This window comes from Nelumbo lutea, chromosome 1 (assembly GCF_056320005.1).
Source record: "Nelumbo lutea isolate HS-2025 chromosome 1, American lotus-T2T, whole genome shotgun sequence".
Lineage (NCBI taxonomy): Eukaryota > Viridiplantae > Streptophyta > Magnoliopsida > Proteales > Nelumbonaceae > Nelumbo > Nelumbo lutea.
In genome coordinates this window covers 185,175,966-185,196,261 of record NC_142684.1, presented here as the reverse complement: position 1 = coordinate 185,196,261, position 20,296 = coordinate 185,175,966, and the positions used below count along the sequence as shown (strand labels likewise).

The window sequence follows — 20,296 nt, the reverse complement described above, 5'->3', positions numbered from 1 at the left end:
GTAACTATTCTAATTACCTTGAAGAACGGGTAATATCTCTCAGGCCTTCTAATAAATGGTTGGAGTTCTGTGAATGAAGGTGGTTATATGAGATCTTTCCCTATTTTGCAAATTGCATATACAACCTTCATTACATGTGTATTGATGGTACATGAGGAATGTTGGAATTGCTCACCAATAATTCTTCCCATGCACCTTGTTAAATTTCTCTTGGATGTATTTCCACCTTTATTATTGAAGGTGGATGTGGGCATGTTGTTTGCTTTAAACTGATCCACAATTAATCTAATAGACGTTTCCTCTTCGGCATCAGACAATTTTGCTAAATCAACTATTGCCTTGCCACTTTCCTCAATTTCTACTTTTGATGCCATCCTGCTTGCAGTTCATGTCAACTCAAAAAAAAAAAAAAAGAAATCTTACATTTATGTAAGAAAAGATGAACCATAATATGCTTGGATCTGAATTTTCAATGACCATTTTACTTTTACACTTCCTGATAAGCTATATAGCCGATAATTGATATGTTCAGTTTGAAGTTGTTTGTCTATTTCTTTTTTTAGCTTTGATAGGCCTAGTGTTACGGTTAAATAGTGTTTTGCTCGATGTTAGTTTATGAGATCAAATTGTCATATAGTAACCATTATCAATCAAAATCAGAACAAGGAGACACTTGTATGCAATATAAAAGAATATCAGTTCAACCAGTAATTTAATAGAATACATATTAGCATTTCATTAGTTGTTTAGAAATCTAAAGCATGAAGGATTTTTTTTTTTTTTGAATTTTTGAACTTGTATGCAAAATTTGGTGTCTTGACATCAAAGCTTTTCATTTTGATTAGCTAATTCGGGTGGATAAATCTAGAGGGGTGACATATTAAAATTAAGTTTTGCCTATGTAAATCTAGCTAATTCAAGTGGATAAATCTAGAGGGATGATATATTAAAAATAAAATAATTTGGTGTCTTCACGTAAAAAACATGAAGCTTTTCTTTTGAACACATACATGCATTCTACAGTTTATACTACTATTAGAATGTTATAAGTTATATGCAAAGCTTTCATGCTTTTCACATGGAGTCTTCAATCTGTTGGAGTTGAGTTTTAAAGACATTTTCATATATTTGCTTATGAGATTGGAAAAAAAAGATTTTGAAATGGATCATACATAGACAAACAGAGATTTAAAACAACTAATCAATCAACCAAGATATTCAAATGGGTCATACATAGACCAACTAGTGGAATTGCGACACGTGGCGCCTCGTGCCAATTAAGTATGGCTTCTAGGCAACTCGCCATAGGCAGCTTGTCATAGACAGTTCGCCATAGGCAGCTCGCCATAGGCATAGGCAGCAGCTCGCCACAGGCATAGGCAGCTTGCCACAGGCATAGGCAACAGCTCGCCACAGGCAGCTCGCCATGGTCAGCTTGCCATAGGCATAGGTAGCAGCTCGCCATAGGCAGCTCGCTATAGTCAGTTTGCCACAGGTATAGGTAGCTCGCCATGGGCAGCTCGCCACAGGCAGCTCGTCACTTGTAGAGAAGCTCGGTACAGGAGTAGTTTGGCGTATCGCAGGAAGATCTCCTGCCTGACGACCTGGCCCAGACACTAACCCGCCAACTGACACGGGCGCCGACCTGACAACCTGCCCCAGACACCAACCGGCTGACCGACGCAGGCGCCGCCCTGACAACCTGGCCCAAGCGCCAACCTGGCCGCCTGACACAAGCGCCAGCCTGACGGTTCTGATGGGATGTGACGAGTCTTACCATTTGAAAGTTTTTCACCCACCTAACTCGCGAGGACTCCGGTATATAAAGACCTCAGCCCCCAAAGGAGAGGGGAGGGGAGGGTAGGGGGGAAAATGTGGAGGTAATCCTTGCTCTCTAGCTCTCTCGTTCCTCCAATATTATCTTCAAATCTCTCTACAATTAGAGTGCTAACTTAAGCGTCGGAGAGCCCCCGTCGGGAAAATACCCTTGGGTCCTCTGATTCAGCTCTCGCAGGTCCTTCAGCTCCCGCCGCCTATAAAGAGGAGGAAAAGATGGAGTTCTCGCAGGTCCCTCAGCTCCCGCAACCTACAAAGAGGAGGAAAAGATGGAGTTCTCACAGGTCCCTCAGCTCCCGCCACCTACAAAGAGGAGTCTAAGATGGAATTCTCGCAGGTCCCTCAGCTCCCGCCACCTACAAAGAGGAGTCTAAGATGGAATTCTCGCAGGTCCCTCAGCTCCCACTGCCTACAAAGGAAAGAAAACCACCTCATGCTGAGGGCAGTCGGGTTGCGCTGCACCAGGGAGCTCCACCATTCTCTAAGTCACAGGTCGCCTAGTAGGGAGTTCGCCACCAGGTAGCTCACCACCAGGCAGTTCGCCACCAGGGAGCTCACCACGAGGCAGTTTGTCACCAGGGAGCTCACCACCAGGCAGTTCGCCACCAGGGAGCTCGCCACCAGGCAACTTGCCACTAGGGAGCTCGCACCAGGTAGTTCGCCACCAGACAGTTCGCCACCAGGCAGTTCGTCCCCGGGCAATTCTCCACCAGGCAGTTCGCCACTAGGTAGTTCGTCACCAAGTAGCTCATCACTAAGGCACGTCACCACCGAGTCAAATAATGAGGTACTTAGCCAAAAAATTTTTACATCACAAAACATTGGTACGTGGCCAAAAACAGTTACATCAAAAGGCAAAAACCATTAGAGGAGAAAGGGAAACGATGGGAAGCCCTACTGAACCTCGGAATGGCAGTGCCGATGATGATAGGAACTCGGAATGACTGCGACGATAGGAATGGCAGCGCCAGTGATGAGAGAACTGTCGAATGGCAGTGCCGATGACGAGAGGTGGAGAAGCAATAGTGTGTGGGAATGGCAGCAACAGTTCAAGGGAGGGCGAAGAAAGAGTAACATTACAGTTTAGTGCATATTCCTTTCATACACTGTGAAGCATCATAATGCTTTTTTATGCAAGCCACATCATCTGATCCACATAGGATCCATGTCATTATGTCGTTGGAAGCAACGCATGGGCATTGTGGGAAGCGGTATTTTTTTTATTCCCATATCGGCGTGTGTAACGTAAATTGAGGCATTCTCGTATTCCAGGAGTTTTGTGATAAGCGATACCAAACAACTCCCGTTTATCATAAATAAACGAAAATGCCTTGCTGGCACCTACGTGGCACTACTTTTTTTGATAAAAGGAAACCATACCAAATACTGCAGTAATCGGCTACATAACCACGTACACATGGTGGTATGAGTAGCCAATTAGGACTTGATACCAAATAACTGGGATTGTAATTGGATTGGATCCGGTCGCATCTGCATCCACAACCATCATATTGTGTTTGAAATGGCCAAAATATAAAATAATTAATTATTTTTAGTTTATATGTATAACAAATGCATTTAAATATAAAAATATTAAACTTATAATTAAATTATAAACTTTATAATTGATTATATTATATATATAATTAGTGTATACATAAATAATAAATTTTTACTACTATCAGATTTTAATATGATTCGATGGGATTAAATTTATATCCGATCCAATTATTAATCACATCCAAGTTCCAAAATCCAACTTCAAAATAATAAAATCTTAGGTTAGAGTCCATTTTCTGCACTACAAATAACCATAGCTTTGAACTACCAAAAAACACACATATAAGTGTGTGTGTGTCGTATGTGTATTATCGAATTCATTTGCAGGAGAGCTCTTTTTATTTCATACAAGATAATGATACAATGCAATTACACAGCATGTATTTAACAAAATTAAGCACACATTATTTGCCTTCAAATGTTGTTCAAATAACATAATACCCAACTACCAATGGATTCCACCAAGCACCAAAGCCACAATATTAAAAGGATCATAAAGTCTAGAATCGTGCAAACGGCTTTGGCGGCACAACATACCAATTCATAAGCAATTCAATGTGGTCACCATCTGCTACAATGCTCAATCTCGACTCTGTGATCTTATCTATGGCCATGTCGTTCACACCATCGCTCTTCAACAACAACTATATAAATGCAGGCATGGGTCCTTGCTAACTTGAGTAATTTTTCTTTAGATTAAAACTAATTGGGACCTTTACGACCCACAAGATGCATGGGATTTGTCAAATATATTTAAGGTATGAGTCTTATGATATTCCTACTTAGGTCAAGCTAAACAAAATTCACCCCGAGGTCTTTATTTTTTTGGATACAAGAGGCAAAAGGCTCTAACATAAGCAAGGGGTATAGCAATCCCCAATGATCAAGGACAGAGGTAGGGTGACCCAGGGGAACCCTAATTCCCACTTATACAACCCCTCTCCCTCCACCATCACCCAATGATTAGACCCCTAAAGACCTGTGCATGTTTATATACCCCCGTCTTTATCAATTTAATTAGGTTTTTAGTCTCTGTAGAAAAAAAAAATTATGGTTCCTCTCCTACCAAATATCTTTGAGCTTAGTTATTTCAATGGAAAATTAGTCACATATTTTGTTTAATTACCACTAAACCCATTATTTTGTAAAATATAATTGATTTTGGTCAATGGACCTCAATCATTGAACGGTTTGAAGTGGATAATCATTCACAGATTGATAACTTTTTTTTTTTTTTTAATTCGTGATGAATATCATGGTTTTTGAATCGTGTTGACCTGAATGTTTAGATAACTTGAAAACTATTGAGGCAATTAGGGCTGAGCATTCGGTTTTTTCGATTCAAAACTGAACCAAAAGAACCAAAATTTTGAAAACCGGTTTAATTATATGGTAGACTGAACCGAAACCGAAATATGTGAAAACCGAATAAACTGAACCAAAATTTTTTTTGGTTATTTCGGAAATTTCAATTAAAATCGAAATTATTTAACCTGAAAGATGCAACGCAACACAGGAAGATGCAGGTGGCCAACGACACTCGGCAACGAATCAACGCCATTCGTTTTCGGAGCATGCAGAGCAGGAAGAAGAACAGGACCGAAGCTTGGAGCCAGGAGGAATTGAGGAAGATGCAGCGTGCGCAGCCACGACACTCGGCAACGAGTCAATGCCATTCGTGACTCTGTGTTCGGTGTTCCTACTGGTTCTGGGTGAGCCAGTGACGTATGGCAGCTGCGGTAGTCAAAGAGATGAACTGAACTGACATCCGGCAGCCGCGGCAGTCAAAGAGACGAACTGAGGAAGATGCACCCCAGTAGCCGTGGCACTCGGCAACAAGTCAACGCCGTTCATGACTTCATGTTCGGTGTTCCTATTGGTGCTGGGTGAGTTGGTGTTGTCCAGTAGCCGCGGCTGCCGAAGAGATGAGACTCTAGAGACTCCAGACTCTGGTCTGGAGCTGGAAGACGATTAGACGAGAGTCCCGACATGGCAAGTCGAAAGAGATAGGAATAGAGAGAAAGGAGAAAGGGTCTTAGTCTCTGATAGAGTGACAGTCTAACTCCTAGATGCCCACGTGACAAGAAAGTTTCTTGTCTAAGACGTTTTGCAGTCTGCATATTTTGGAATTTGTCAAATAGCCAAATATGCTTCTTAATTTATTAAAAATTAATATAAAATTAAATTATAAATTATAATATTAAATTGGTTTTTTTCTATTAACCGATTTATCAAGTCTGATAACTGAAATCCGAAATACAAAAAACTGAAAAAGAAAACTGAACCCGACCAAAAAACTGATTAAGCCGGACCAATTAAACCAAAACCAAATTTTCGGTTTGGTTTTTCGGTTTGAACCGAATTATGCTCACCCCTAGAGGCAATCGGTTTCGTTTCACCCTTAACCCATATCTTGGCCAAAAACCATTGGCTTGGTCAGCGACTCATTGATTCGAATAGTCGAACCAGCAACCCATTCAACCCGGACAATGGTTTTTGGTCATTTTTAATTTTAATTATTTTTAAAATTTTTATTTTTATTTTTCTATTTGGATAGTTCATCCATTCGAACAATATGGTTGAACTGCTAACCCTAAAATTAGTGGCCAAAGCGGTTCTAGTTCTAAATTGTTTTGTAAAACATTGATGATATCACAAGTGTATCCATTTCAAACCCAATGGTTGGACCACTAACCGAAAACCTAGAGGCAAAAAATGGTCCCATTTTCAATTTGACAATTAAAACATTGGGTTAAGGTTAACTTCATTAATTAGGTTATGTAGGTTAATTGGGGTAACTTAATTTAGAATTGATTAATTATGTTACTTAATTTAAGCTTATTTAAATTAATTAAATGAACTAATTAGGATAGTTGTGTTACTCAATTTAATTAGGTAATACTTTAATTAACTAATCAAATAAATTATTTATTACTCAATTTTCATGCCTCTTTTTAGAAGATTATACTAGAGGGGATCTACTTAGGCCTGAAGATTATACTAGAGGGGATCTACTTAGGCCTATAAACAGTATTCGAAAATCCGATATTTGACATAATCGAATCGAATTCGGATAGTTCAAATCGGATATTCTATTGAATTTGAATATCATTTTTTTACCGATCAAATTATCGGATTGAATTCGGATATGCATTGATCCGATCCGATAAATATCTGAATCAATTATATATAATTTGTATATATTATATTATATTATTATATAATATAAAGATTAAAAAAATAAAAAATAACCAATGACTTAATGAATAATGAGTTCAAAAATCTCAAAATCGAACTCTTTCATTCGAACAAACATGAACCTCCTTACCACCTCTCTCTCATCTTCTCAAAACCCTAAAGTAAAAGTGTAAAACCCTAACCCTCTGACCTTTGTCACTCCCTTCGTCATCGTCGGCGCCGCCCGAGCAACCATCGTCGGTTTGTCACTGGTCATCGCCCTTCCTCGTCGTCATTGCTCATCTTATCACCTCTATCTCTCTTTTCTCAGTCTCAGTCTAAATGAGACAGTGTATCAATGACAGTGAGACAGTAAATCATTGCCAGCATCACCTTCTTGTGTTGCAACCCACAATTACCATCGGGAACCCATCATCTTCGTTTCTTAGTCTCAGTGTGAATCGCTAGCATCACCTTCTTTTCTCAATCTCAGTGTGAATCGCCAACATCACCTTCTTTTGCTGCAACCCACGCCTGTCGCCGAGAACCCACGCCTGCTGCCGTCCCCTGTCTCTTTTCCCAAGGTAATTTTCAGATCACAAATTTATGATAGTGATTTAGATAATGATTTACTAGTTTTTTTTTTGTTTTTTGGTTATGATGTAGATTCATTCACACTTTCTTTGCAAAATGTATACATTGTTTATTTGAATGGAATCGGATTTGAATTCACATTCAAAAAGTCAATTGGTCGAATTCGAATCGAATCGGATATTTGATTTGATAATTGAAATCGAATTCAAACTCAAAGATTTGATATCCGTCAGATATTTAATCAAATTCGAATATTAGTGTTCATAATCGGTTTTGAATTCGAATATAGCCTGATCCGATTCGAATTCGATCCGTTTACTGACCTAGGTTTACTTGCAACTATGTCAAAGAGTTAAGGGGATGTGAATGCAGTTACCAAACTTTAGTATAGGTTTTTTAGCAACCAAAAACTTTATGGGAGGTTTCAACAATTTATCTAGAGTTTAAAATTGAATTAAGTTATTAGGTTAATGAAACTTAATTAAGATAATTAATTTTAAATATATTAATTAAATTAGCTCTATTTAGGGTAGCTTAAATCAATTATGTAATTTTACATGTAGCGTATGTAACCACTGATTAAAGGCAATAATTATGTTTAATGGGTCATGTTTTTGTAACATTGTTTTAAAAATGGGTTATTCACCATTGTGATGAGAAGAAAGAGTAAGAGGAATATGTTGAGAGTAGCCCTGTTCATGGGCCAATGAGCCCAATAGCCTGGCTCGTTATTTTTCAGGCTTGGACAAAACTTTAGGCCTGCAGGCTCGGGCTTAGGCTTTAAATACTAGGCCCGGTCATTTTTTGAGTTGAGCTTGGGCTTTCTTAAATAAGTTTGACCCGGCCCGAGCCGATACTATTACATATAATAAAAAAACATTTATGTTGTATATAATAAATAAATATATAATATATTTATTTTTTAAATTATTAATAAATATTAATATACTATTAGGAAATACAAATTAGTTTATTATTTTATTAAATTATTACTAAATAATACAATATTTGTTTTTATAAAAGTACATTGAAAATAAGACATATTGTGTATAGGTCGGGCTTTGGGCTCAGGCTCGAGCTTCAAACTTTATATAAAGGCCAGACTCGGGCTCAAGATCTAGGTCCGATGGTTGATTCGGGCTCAGGCTCGGGCCTACACATTTTTTGTTGATAAAGAGGTAAAGCCCGGCTCGACCCATGAATAGGTCTAGTTGAGAGGAGGAAGAAGAAAATAGAAAGATGATAAATACGGTAAGAGGTTGATAAAAAAAGATAAGGAAGGTGGATTAAGGGTAGCATGAAAGTTGGAGAAGTTTCCTAATGTGTTGGAGAGGTTTTAGGGGTGTAGAGAGAGAGAGAAAGAGATTTTAGGAAGATTTTTTAGATAATTAGGAAGTGAGAATTAATAAAAGTAAACAAATTTGAGACAACACATTTCCATTAGGGGTGGGAAAGGGAGAGGGGGCATGTTGAGGTGGCAACTCTAGGGACTTGGTAAGGGAATAATGTATCCCCTCTAGAATTGGAGGGTTGGGGTAATGGAGCAAGTGGAACCCCACTTATAATTTTCAAGTGAGACACACCAATTTATTTTTTGTTTAAATGATATAATTTCAAGTGGAACCCACCTATATAAATGGTTTTTATTTTATTCAATGGAACCCATTTGCAATTTTCACTTTTTTAAAGTTTAATAGTGCTACACCAATATTTCTATTATTTTGTTAATTATTTAAAAGATTGTGAAATACGTCACTAACGCCCTGCATTTTGGGTATAACATTTGCCTTTTCTTTGAAGTCTAAGATTTAAATTAGCCTCTCAGATTATAAAAGGGCAAAAGTGTTTTTTTTTCGCAAAGTATATGAGTTGTTAGAGTTGAAAATCCCTTTTTTAGCAACCTCATGTGAGCCATGGCTTAAAATGGGACAATTGCAATGGAGCTGTTATCTAATGGCAGGGGTGCAACTTGGGTTGGCCCAACCCAAGATCTTGCACGGATTGGGCTTGAATTTTCAGGCTTTGGGTTGGGCCTAAGTTGAAAAACTCAGGCCTGACATGAACTCGGTTTGGGCTTGGGTTGAGGTCTGTATAGCTCGAGTTCAACTTGAGCTTACTTGAAGAAATACAGACATAAAGCATTTTTTATCTACATAAAAGTACTATTTCTCATTATATATATATGCATGTATTAATAACATTTATGCATATTTTTAGTCCATTCTACTTTTAAATGGGATTTAAAGTCGAATAAAATATGATTATATAAAAATATAATCATAAAATCTTTTAAAATTCACCAATCTGCCCAGGCTCAACCTTTACCTCACCCAATTTGAATCTGAATCTAATCCGAATTGTATTGGGCTTAAATTAATAAACTCGGGCTTTAACCTTGGATTGACAAAGTCAGAAATGAGATCGGGTTGAGACAGACCCGAACCCGAAGTTTGTATCCTAGGGCTGGGCACGGATTGATCCCGAACGCGACCCAACCCATCTGATAATTGTTGGTTAGGTGTGTCTGCAGCACTTAAATACGTGGGCCCTCCTCCTAAAGAGGTACCAAGATTAGATAGTTATTTTTTTTTTCGAAAAAAGGAAAAAAATGATTCAGAGCGTCAGACAGTTATGCGCCCCAAGTTACCAATCCGTGACAACAGTGTCCAATCATCTGACATCTAAACTTGTTCCAATTGCCCTACCAAAGCAAAAGGTTGCTCAAAGATTCACGGTTAGATTGATGGATATGATAAAGAGATTGTGGTTACTTGGCTGTTGATTTAACTCCTAAGTCTTATCCGCCTAATTTCGATGTTCGAATATTTGGTGGATTAGCGAAGTGGACATCTTCACTAGCCCACAAAAACACATGGGATAGATCACGCTGACGGAAAACTTGCCGGAATATTCGTTCGAGGCTGGATTTCTCGGGCAAGAGTACGCCTTTCCCGAAAAGTATAAATACTTCTCAATTTTCCCCATTTCATGCCCTAACACCAATTTCTTCTCTACCGCGCGCCTCCACCGGCCATAAGCCCGTAACATGCTGTTTGTAGCGAAAATAAGTTGCGAGGAACCACAGGAACATTGTTTTTCTCAATTATTTTCTGTAAATCCGATTGAGATCAATGGATTTAGTGTTTTTGGGGGACAAAGAGCTCCGGGAAAGTGTGAAAAGGGTGTCTTTCCTTTTGCTTTTGATCCTCTAAAACGTGTAACAGATCTTTGGTTCTCTTGATTTTGCTCTTGTTTTTTTCTTTAATTTTATATTCGGGTCTTGTTCACCGTTGGGATGGATGCGGTGGAGTTGCCCCTTCCGGCGGCTGTTGCTATGTCGAAGCTTTTGACTGGCGAGGGTGTTGGTAGAACGAAGGCTACGATGGAGGAAGAGGAGATTCGGGAACCTGACCGTGTTTCCATCCTTGGAAGCCCTTCGAGTACTGGCTGCAGCTCTTCTACCGGTCGTAAAGGTCCGTTTCTCAGTTCTCTTTTTTGCTTGGTGGTGCTTTTCTTTGCTAGTCTTATGTTCCTTTCTAGTTAGTTGTTATTATTTATTATTTTTCATTTCGGTAGTAATGCAGTTTAGCGTTTAGCCTACTTCTTCTTGTTCTTCTATGTTTTTATATTTTAGTTTTTATTTTTTTAGCGTGGAGATGTGCTACGTAGAAGTAATTTTAATTTATTACTGTGAGAAACCTAATTCCTTCAGTGGGAGCTAACTCCCAGAACAAAGTATCTGCACGTTTAATTTGTGACTTTTAATGGGAGTTCACTGCATGGCAATCCAAGATACACATGTCCTCTAAACCACACGCCTGCACACTTGGTTCACAGAAAAAAAAATTATCTAGATAAAAGAAAAAAATTCAATTCACTACAACATATATCTAGATAAAAAATTGGCCCTTTTTGATGTCCCTATCCATCTTAAGCTTTATGTTTCCTGGTTCTTAATTTTGTTTTCTGACATTTTCATATTGTACGAGGAAAATAAACTCACAAATGAAAATTGCTCTATCAGGGGCTTGTTGAATAGTTCTGGTGTAGGAGATACAGTCATAGGTGTACTGCATTTGGATTCATGTTAATGGTTGCAAGCTTAACCTTTATATACATAAAACATGAATAGTGAATCCTTGTACTATGGATAGAAAAAGAGAATTTATTCCTTAATAAGATGTGATCATTTTGTTAGAATCGCATGAATTTTTGTTGAATTGGATGGCTGAAGTTGTAGAAGAGAAGAAGAACTATAAAAGTAGTAGGTGGTTAGATGCTTCGCTTCCACAGTTTGATCTAATTCATTCCTTTTGTTAGGATTGAAGGGTTTTATGTATTTGATGGTTCGGTTGATAAGTGTTCTTATTAGTCTGTATTTATGTTTTAAGTTGTTTTGTACTGGGCTGTGTTTATGGGCCTAAGTTTATTTGCTGTTTTAAGTAGTGTGGGTGTCCCATCACTAATCAGGGGCATTCCAGACATTTCCTGTAACATTGTACTGTAATATAATATAAATGACAGTACTGTCGACTAGACAGAACTGTTCGACATTCTCAGCACCTCAAGGTCTCCTTCTCTCTTCTACTACTTCGACTACAACATTTCAGCTTTCATGGTATCAGAGCATTGAGCACTTTCCTGGTTGCAACCGACGCCATCTCTTCTCTCTTGCTGTCTTTCTTTCTTTGTTTTATCTTGGTTGTTGCGGTGAAACCCTAGGGTTGCAGGAGAACACTACAAGGTTCGAACCTAGGGTTTCCCTTGGTTGTAGGGCGCAAGGGAAGTAAGACCTAGAAGTGGATGTCCTACTAGACTGTTTCTAGTAGTTAGTAGCCATTCGGCTGCTAAGAGAGGTCTGTATAGGATAGACCTAGTTTGAGGACTGATTTTAGCAGTCCAAGTATTGGCCGTAGGGGGAGGAATACTCTCTACAGTTGAGGTAATCGAAGCCCAAAGAGAAGTCAGCATAGTGCAGTGGTGTAAGCTCTCAATTTCAGGTCGGTTTCCACCTCACAGTACACCCTATTTGCTGCTAAGAGAGGTCTGTATAGGACAGACCTAGTTTGAGGACTGATTTTAGCAGTCCTAGTATTGGCCGTAGGGGGAGGAATACTCTCTACAGTTGAGGTAATCGAAGCCCAAAGAGAAGTCAGCATAGTGCAGTGGTGTAAGCTCTCAATTTCAGGTCGGTTTCCACCTCACAGTACACCCTATTTGCTGCTGTAACCAAGTTAGCATAGTGCAGTTTCGACTACTTCAGGGCTGTGTCAGTCTCGACAAGTCTGAAGCAGTATTGTGGGCTGTCACAACCTTCTTCAATACTGCAACTAGTCTCTTTTCAGCATTATTATCACTTTGGCTAGCCTCAAACAGTATTATCTACACGGTGTTCACAGCCAAGATGTCTTCAATATCTGGAGAAGTCTCTTGTAGAGATAACAGACCTGGTGGGAGGTCTTCAAATCTGGAAAATCCGAATCTGCACAGCTTGCAGATTACAAGTGTGCTGTTGGATGAATACAACTTCAGGGAGTGGTCAGTTTTTGCAATGCTTTTTATTACTTCCTATGATTTCACATGCTACTTAGATGGGAGTAAGAAGGAACCGGAAGTTAGCAGTACGGAGTATGCAGTGTGGCGCAATGAGAATGCCACAGTTATGTCCTGGTTGCTTGCCTCTATGACTCCACGAGTTGACAGGACTATTCAACACTTTCCCACAGCAACCAAGATTTGGGAAAATGTGGCTAGAACTTATGGACTAAAGAAAAATAATGCTAGAATCTACAGATTTAATCAAGACATTGCTGCCTTAAGGCAAGGGGATATGACAGTTGCAACATACTTTGCAACTCCGGAAGGACGTTGGGAAGAACTTGACCAGGACTTGATCTTGGATTGGGAAAATGCTAGGGACAAGGAGAGACATGATAAGCAAGTTGAAGAGAGCAGAGCCTTTAAGTTCTTGGCTGGCCTGGACCTAGTGTATGAAGGCATAAGGTCACAAATTCTAGGGAGAGATGAACTGCCCGAGTTACACCATGTTTATTATCTGGTAAGAAATGAAGAAGTGAGGCGAAAGGAGATGCAAGTTGACTCTCAGATTCAACTTGCTGAACAACTTGGAGATCATTCGGCCCTGATTTCTACTAAGGGCAACAAACATCCAGAAAAGAAGCATCTTAAGTGCACTCATTGTGGGGGTGAGAGACATGTAAAAGAAAAGTGTTGGGTTCTGTATCTACACCTGAAGCCAGCTGTATTGAGAAAGGACAAGAAGCAATAGTAGGGTCATGCGGCAAGTGGAAACCTTGTCACTAGTAACAATGGTGATAACTCACAGAGTATACCAACAGTGGCTTCTTCTCCCTTGGGGTAGGTTGTTGATTCTTCTGGAGCCGGTGCCTTGGGCTTCACTGCTAGTGAGGTAGAGGTCCTTAGACGGGCTAAAGTGAGGTAGAGGTCCTTAGCCGGGCTTTAGCCCGTCTAAGGAGTAGTTCTTTTGCTTCTTCCTCTCTTGCCAAATCAGGTACAATCTCTGCCTTTAGTGCAACTAGTTCTATTGACTCTACTTCTTGGGTTATTGATTCCGGTGCAACTGACCACATGACACATATGTCCTCCTTATTCTTTTTATATCAACTGTTGTCTGGTTAGGATAAGATGAGAGTTGCTGATGGGTCTTTCTCTACCATCTCTGGAAAAGGGGTGGTTGACCTATGCAAGGACCTCTTTCTTAAATCAGTCCTACATGTTCCCAGCCTCATCTCAAATGTTTTGTTTGTTTCAAAACTTACAAAAAATTTGAACTGTAGTATAACCTTTTTTCCTATTCATTGTGTCTTTCAGGACAAATTGACGAGGAGAACGATTGGGAGCAGTCATGAGTATAGAGGCCTCTACTATTTTGATGCAGACATCCGTTCAGCTTTACAAGCATCTGTTGCTAGTAGTCCGGAGAGTGTGGAGTCAATAGCTAGGTTGCATCTGTGGCATGCTAGGCTAGGTCATTTACCTTTCTCTTCATTAGAAATGTTGTTTCCCGAATTGTTTAAGGGCATTTCAAGTTAGAGTTTAGTCTGTGATGTATGTCAGATGTCAAAACAATGTAGATTTGTTTATCCAATTTCCAGTAATGAAATTCGAGCTCCTTTTGATTTGGTTCGTTTTGATGTTTGGGGCTCTTCACCTATTATTTCTATTGATGGCTTTTGTTACTTTATCAGTTTTATTGACCACTACTTTTGATGCGCATGGATCTATTTGTTAAAAGGACGAGATGAAGTGCCATGGATGACTATGGCATTTTGCAAAATGATTGAAACACAATTTGATAAGAAGATTAAGCAATTCCGGTCAGATAATGCTGCTGAATATTTTGAAAAATCCTTGAACTCATTGATGGAGGATGTTGGCATGTTACATCAATCATCTTGTGTTAATACCCCTCTGCAGAATGGGGTTGCTGAGCGCAAGAATAGACATCTATTGGAGACAGCTCGAGCCCTACTATTCCAGCACAAGGTTCCCAAGCAATATTGGTCTCAAGCTGTACTTACTGCATCATATCTGATAAATCGGATGCCATCTAAGGTGTTGGGTATGAAAACCCCTTTCTCTGTTTTGTGTCCTACTCTTCCAGACTTCTCTCTTCCTCCACGGGTCTTTGGCTGTATATGTTTCATACATGTGAAGGATCCAAAGAAGACCAAGCTGGATCTTCGGGCTACAAAAGGAATATTTTTGGGGTATTCTCCTACACAAAAGGGTTACAAGTGTTATGATCCTGTATCCAAGAGAAAGTATGTCACCAGAGATGTGGTATTCTTTGAGTCTCAACCCTATTTTCAGTCTTCTTTGAATCCTCTTCAGGGGGAGACTAGTGGGATGGAAGAGGATTCTCATTCCCCCTCTTTTTTTGTTCCCCTATCTGCCTCGGGCCTTCCATCCTCATCCTCTACTCCTAGTTGTGGCATCCCGAGTCAACCTAGTGAGGCTGAGGCTCCCATTGTGCCGGTTACCTCTCCTGATACTGCAGATGTCTCTGAAGGCTCCAGTAGGCATCAAAAAGAGATACGAATCACCTATAACTGAAGGAAAAAGGGCCCTCAAACTCATGATAGCAACCAGTTGGATCTGGATCAATCTGTCTCTGCAATCCAAGGCAATTCCAACACTCATACTTCTGATTTGGATCTTCCTATTGCTCTCCGTAAACCTATCCGTTCTTGTACCATTCTGCATCCCATTGTTGATTTTGTTTCTTACTCACATTTATCTCCAGCCTATCACTCATTTGTGTCTGCTCTTTCCTCTGTACATGTTCCTTCTAGGTACTCAGAGGCCGTGTCTGATCCAAGGTGGAAAGAAGCTATGAATGAAGAAATGAAAGCCCTAATGAAAGCAAGAACTTAGAGTTAGCGGATCTACCGGAGGGGAAGAGTACTGTTGGGTGCAAATGGGTGTTTACTGTAAAGCATAAGGAGGATAGGTCCATTGAAAGGTATAAGGCCAGGCTTATGGCAAAGGGGTTTACTCAGAAAGAAGGGATTGACTACAAAGAAACCTTTGCCCCAGTAGCAAAACTTAACTCAATTCGTGTTTTATTGTCATTGGTAGCAAAATTTTCATGGGAACTTCATCAACTGGATGTGAAGAATGCCTTCCTAAATGGTGACCTTCATGAAGAGGTATTTATGGAACCTCCACCAGGCTATGACTTTGATGGAAGTTGTGTAAACTGAGGAAAGCCTTATATGGTTTGAAGCAGTCTCCTCGTGCATGGTTTGAGAGGCTTTGTGGGGCCATGAAGAAAGTAGGGTACACTCAGAATGGTGTAGACCATACCTTATTCATAAGGAGACATGATAACAATCTTACAACACATTGTTTATGTGGATGATATGGTGATTACTGGGAATGACTTGGATGAGATCAAAAGACTGAAGGAGTTTTTAGCTCATGAATTTGAGATCAAAGACTTGGGCCATTCAAGGTATTTTCTTGGGATTGAAGTTGCTAGGTCAAGAGAGGAGATCTACATATGTCAGCGGAAGTATGTTCTTGACTTCCTTGAGGAGACATGCATGATAGGGTGTAGACTAGCAGATACTCCGATAGAACAAAATCATGGCCTACAGGAATCAGTAGGGGAGGACTACTGTGATAGAGAGAGATACCAAAAGTTGGTAGGGAAGTTGATATATTTATTTCTCACTCGACCAGATATTGCCTATGCTGTGCATGTTGTCTATAAGTTCATGCACTATCCAAAGATCCCTCATATGAAAGCAGTTGAAATGATTCTCAGGTACTTGAAGACTTGCCCAGGAAAGGGAATTCTATTCAAGAAAAACAATAAAATTAAAATTGAAACTTATACTGATGCAGATTGGGTTGGTTCTATTGGGGACAGAAAATCAACCTCAGGGTATTGTACACTTGTGGGAGGGAACCTGGTTACATGGCGCAGTAAGAAGCAGAATATTGTTGCTAGATCAAGTGCAGAAGCTGAATATCGAGCTATGGCTCACGGGGTTGCTGAACTCCTATGGGTCAGTACTCTTCTAAATGAGCTTGGCATTAAAACTGAGGGTCCTCTCAGACTGTATTGTGACAACAAGGCGGCCATCAACATTGCAAATAACCCTGTGCAACATGACAGGGCAAAACAATTTGAGATTGATCGACATTTTGTTAGGGAGAGAATAGTCTCTCGGGAGAACTCTGCATTCCTTATACTCCATCTGAGATGCAAATTGCAGATGTACTGACTAAAGGGCTAGCTGCAGCAAAATTTAAGGACCATCTTGGCAAGCTAAACATGATGGACATCCATGCTTAGCTTGAGGGGGAGTGTTAGGATTGAAGGGTTTTATGTATTGATGGTTCGACTGATGAGGGTTCTTGTTAGTCTGTATTTATGTTTTAAGTTGTTTTGTACTGGGCCTGTGTTTATGGGCCTAAGTTTATTTGCTGTTTTAAGTAGTTTGGGTGTCGCATCACTAATCAGGGGCATTCCAGACATTTCCTGTAACATTGTACTGCAATATAATATAAATAACAATACTGTCAACTGGACAGAACAGTTCGACATTCTCAGCACCTCTTGGTCTCCTTCTCTCTTCTACTACTTCGGCTACAGCTTTTCAGCTTTCACCTTTCATGTTCATTTCTCAAATGTCAAAACCAGTTTCTGATATGGTGGTTAAAACTTGAAGTATGGTTTTGGATCCTATCCCACTCAGAATTTTATTATGTTCAAATAATCTGCTTTAAATGCTCATAGTATGTAGGTTGTAAGATCATCCTATGCTTGATTGAAAGATATCACTTGCTGTAGTCATGTTCTAGTGTTGCTAGGATGGTTCCGAGGCCATTACTTGGTACAGATCCCTAGCATAAAAAACTGCACCAAAATTTTGAACCTCCACACTTTTTTGGATGGTTTGGATGTCAGGAAATGGGATGAAATGATGGTTCTCATGGCTGACCTGACACCTTTCATAATGTTTATGCTTACTACAAGCTTCTTAAACTGATGTTCTGTGAATTGTGTTCACTGCAGAGGTAAATTCTGTTTCTAGGCACAAAAAGACTGATGCAGAAATTTTAAAGCAAGAGAGTAAGTTTCCAGATCATCACAGTGAAAATATTTCAGGACATTGTAGGGATTCAAATAATTTATTATTGCACAAGTGTGAGAGCAAACAATTACACCGAAAAGGAGGAAAAGTTCCAAGAAGTAGTAGTCCGTGTTCTAAGAGACCACGAACAGAGCAACCAGAGAATCCCATGACTCAAGATGGAATCGTAATATCTGAGAAACTAGCATCTGGGGTTACAAAATGCACATCTACTGGTACTCTCTCTCTCTCTCTCTCCTCTACATGGGTTTCAACTGTGCAACATGTGGCAAGGTAATTGGTATAGATTTGACTTATCATGATAGATGAGCTCTAGTCAAATTATGGATGACATGAATAAGCGGGGCAGTCAAAGGGCTTTTAAATTTAACAGCTTTTGAGTGGGTGGGTTAGGTTTGGTGTGCGGTGAATTGGGTTGGAACCATATATGTAATACTTAAACGAGTTGCTAATGAGTGTAGGTTATTTTTTGTTTGATTCTATTCAACCCCCACCCAACCCTACCTAACCCGCCCAATTGTCATCCCTCGCGAGTCATTTCAAACTCTGTATCTTGCCTATAGCATCTGTTGCTGATTTCAACAATTACTGTTTTTATTGAATCTTATTTGAGCTGTTTGGATGCTGTATTGATGGTATCAACTTCATCTTACTTATTCATCTCAGAAAAATTTCGGGTTATCAAACAAAAGCAGAGCCTAGATGGGAAACGAGGAGACAGAAGAAATTCTAAAGCAGCTATGAAGGCTAAATTTGACTCTTTCTTTTCAAAGGCTGGTTTTATTGGCTCTAATTCAGCTGCAGGAGGGAATAATCTTCTTGGTACACCATTATACACATGAGAGTTTCTTGTATTGTTATGTTTGATTATTCTTGTGTGCATTTTTTCTAGTTGATCTTGTTAGCTACATTTCTTGCTATTGAAAATTGGTGGCCTTTCAATATATTTTATCTTGTTCTAGTTGAATGAAGCCCTGAAATGTTTTTGAAGTTCTCTTAATATGTTCATAATATGTGAAAGAATAAACAAGAATTGATTTGTTGCTTGAAATCTAATTGGAGTACTGGATTCTGAAAGTGTAGACTTTTTAAAATTGTCACAGTATGCTTGTTCTCAATGTTGCCTTGAATTTTTAAATTGTGGTTTCTTCTCATGTTGTTTAAGTGTTTGTGGCTACATATACACATGTTGCAAATTCAATACTACAGGAAGGACGGAGGGGATGTATGTGGCTGATGGACATGTGAGAGTTTATCAGCAGCGAGGATGTTCTATTTACAATCAACCTCATCTTAAAGTATTCTTGAAAAATAGATGTGCATGTTTACCAAACCCTGTTTTAACACAAACAAATATACTCGTAGATACACATGTATCTATAGTTATGCAGATCTATAAAATATTTCTAGAATATCAGGTAGACTATGACATACAAGTCAAGAGGTGCTTTCAAGCTTTTATTGTTTACTTCCATTTGTTGGACAATTTTGGCAAGCACTCTTTTCCTCCAACTTCATGGAGCTTACGTGGAATTGGAACTTCATCCCTTTGGTGAAAGGAGAAGAACATTGTGTGGGAAGGAAGAAATTTGGGGATTTTCAAGGACCTGAGCTAATTTTGTCCCTAAGAAGATGCTATTTCTTTTTGAATGACTATTATTGATTTACAAAGATGCATTCGATCAAAAAAAGATGCATTCTGATTAACATCTAGAGATTGATATCTTCTTGCCTATACCTGCCTACTCCACTTGGAGATCTGTTTTTGTTCCCCGCTTCCCCCAACAAAAGACAGGGTCAAGCTTCATAGAGTTGATTGTCAATGGATGTCCCATTTCAAATTTGGAGCTGCCAGGCATTGGTGGCATTTTGAATGATTATCAAGGAGTTGCCAATTACTTGGGAGCTTGATTGGGAGTGCATTAATACCTGTGGCATGATTGGAAGAAGGAGAAAGGTTCTCTTTTTCTTTCTCCCCATATTTGTGTATGTTTATGAAGGATGGTGAATTGATTAATCACCTGCTAATTAATTGTGAGGTGGCTCATTCTCTGTGGCAATTCTTCTTTGATCTTGTGTATGGTTGCAGTTTCTGTTGGATTCCTCCCAATAGTGTTGCAAGCTTCTTCAATCAGTGGCCTTCTTATAGTTTGGGTTCTAGAGGCAAAATCTTTTGGAGGGATCTAACTCATGCAGTTATGAGGTGTATCTGGGAGGAAAGAAACAAAAGAGCTTTTGATAATAAGATTGCAAGGATGGAAGCTCTTAGAGGAAGAATATTTTCCTGCATTATCTCCTGGTTCCTCTCCTCCAATCAGTTTGGCTTCAGGTATGCTGACCTTGAAAGGAACTTGGTAGAGATTCTGCACTCCTCTCATGTTGATAGTCAGCCCAGTCACCCTGTTATTCCCAGACCAGAGCTGGATTTCGTCCTGATGTTTGATGGAATATGTAGATCAATCTCAGGCCTACCTCCTAAG

The 20,296-nt window shown here is 39.5% G+C and overlaps 1 protein-coding gene across 2 annotated transcripts in view; it reads left to right on the top strand.

Moving 5' to 3' along the window:
- The first annotated feature begins 10,157 nt into the window (after positions 1 to 10,157).
- The window catches only part of LOC148879774 (uncharacterized), a 37,820-nt gene continuing 27,681 nt past the window's right edge, over positions 10,158 to 20,296 (top strand). For both annotated transcript variants that reach the window (XM_088961430.1, XM_088961431.1), the window contains exons 1-3: positions 10,158 to 10,640; positions 17,738 to 18,031; positions 18,483 to 18,638. In XM_088961430.1, coding sequence (XP_088817556.1) covers positions 10,463 to 10,640; positions 17,738 to 18,031; positions 18,483 to 18,638 — 628 coding nt within the window. In that variant the 5' untranslated portion in view covers positions 10,158 to 10,462. The remainder of the gene's footprint in view (positions 10,641 to 17,737; positions 18,032 to 18,482; positions 18,639 to 20,296) is intronic.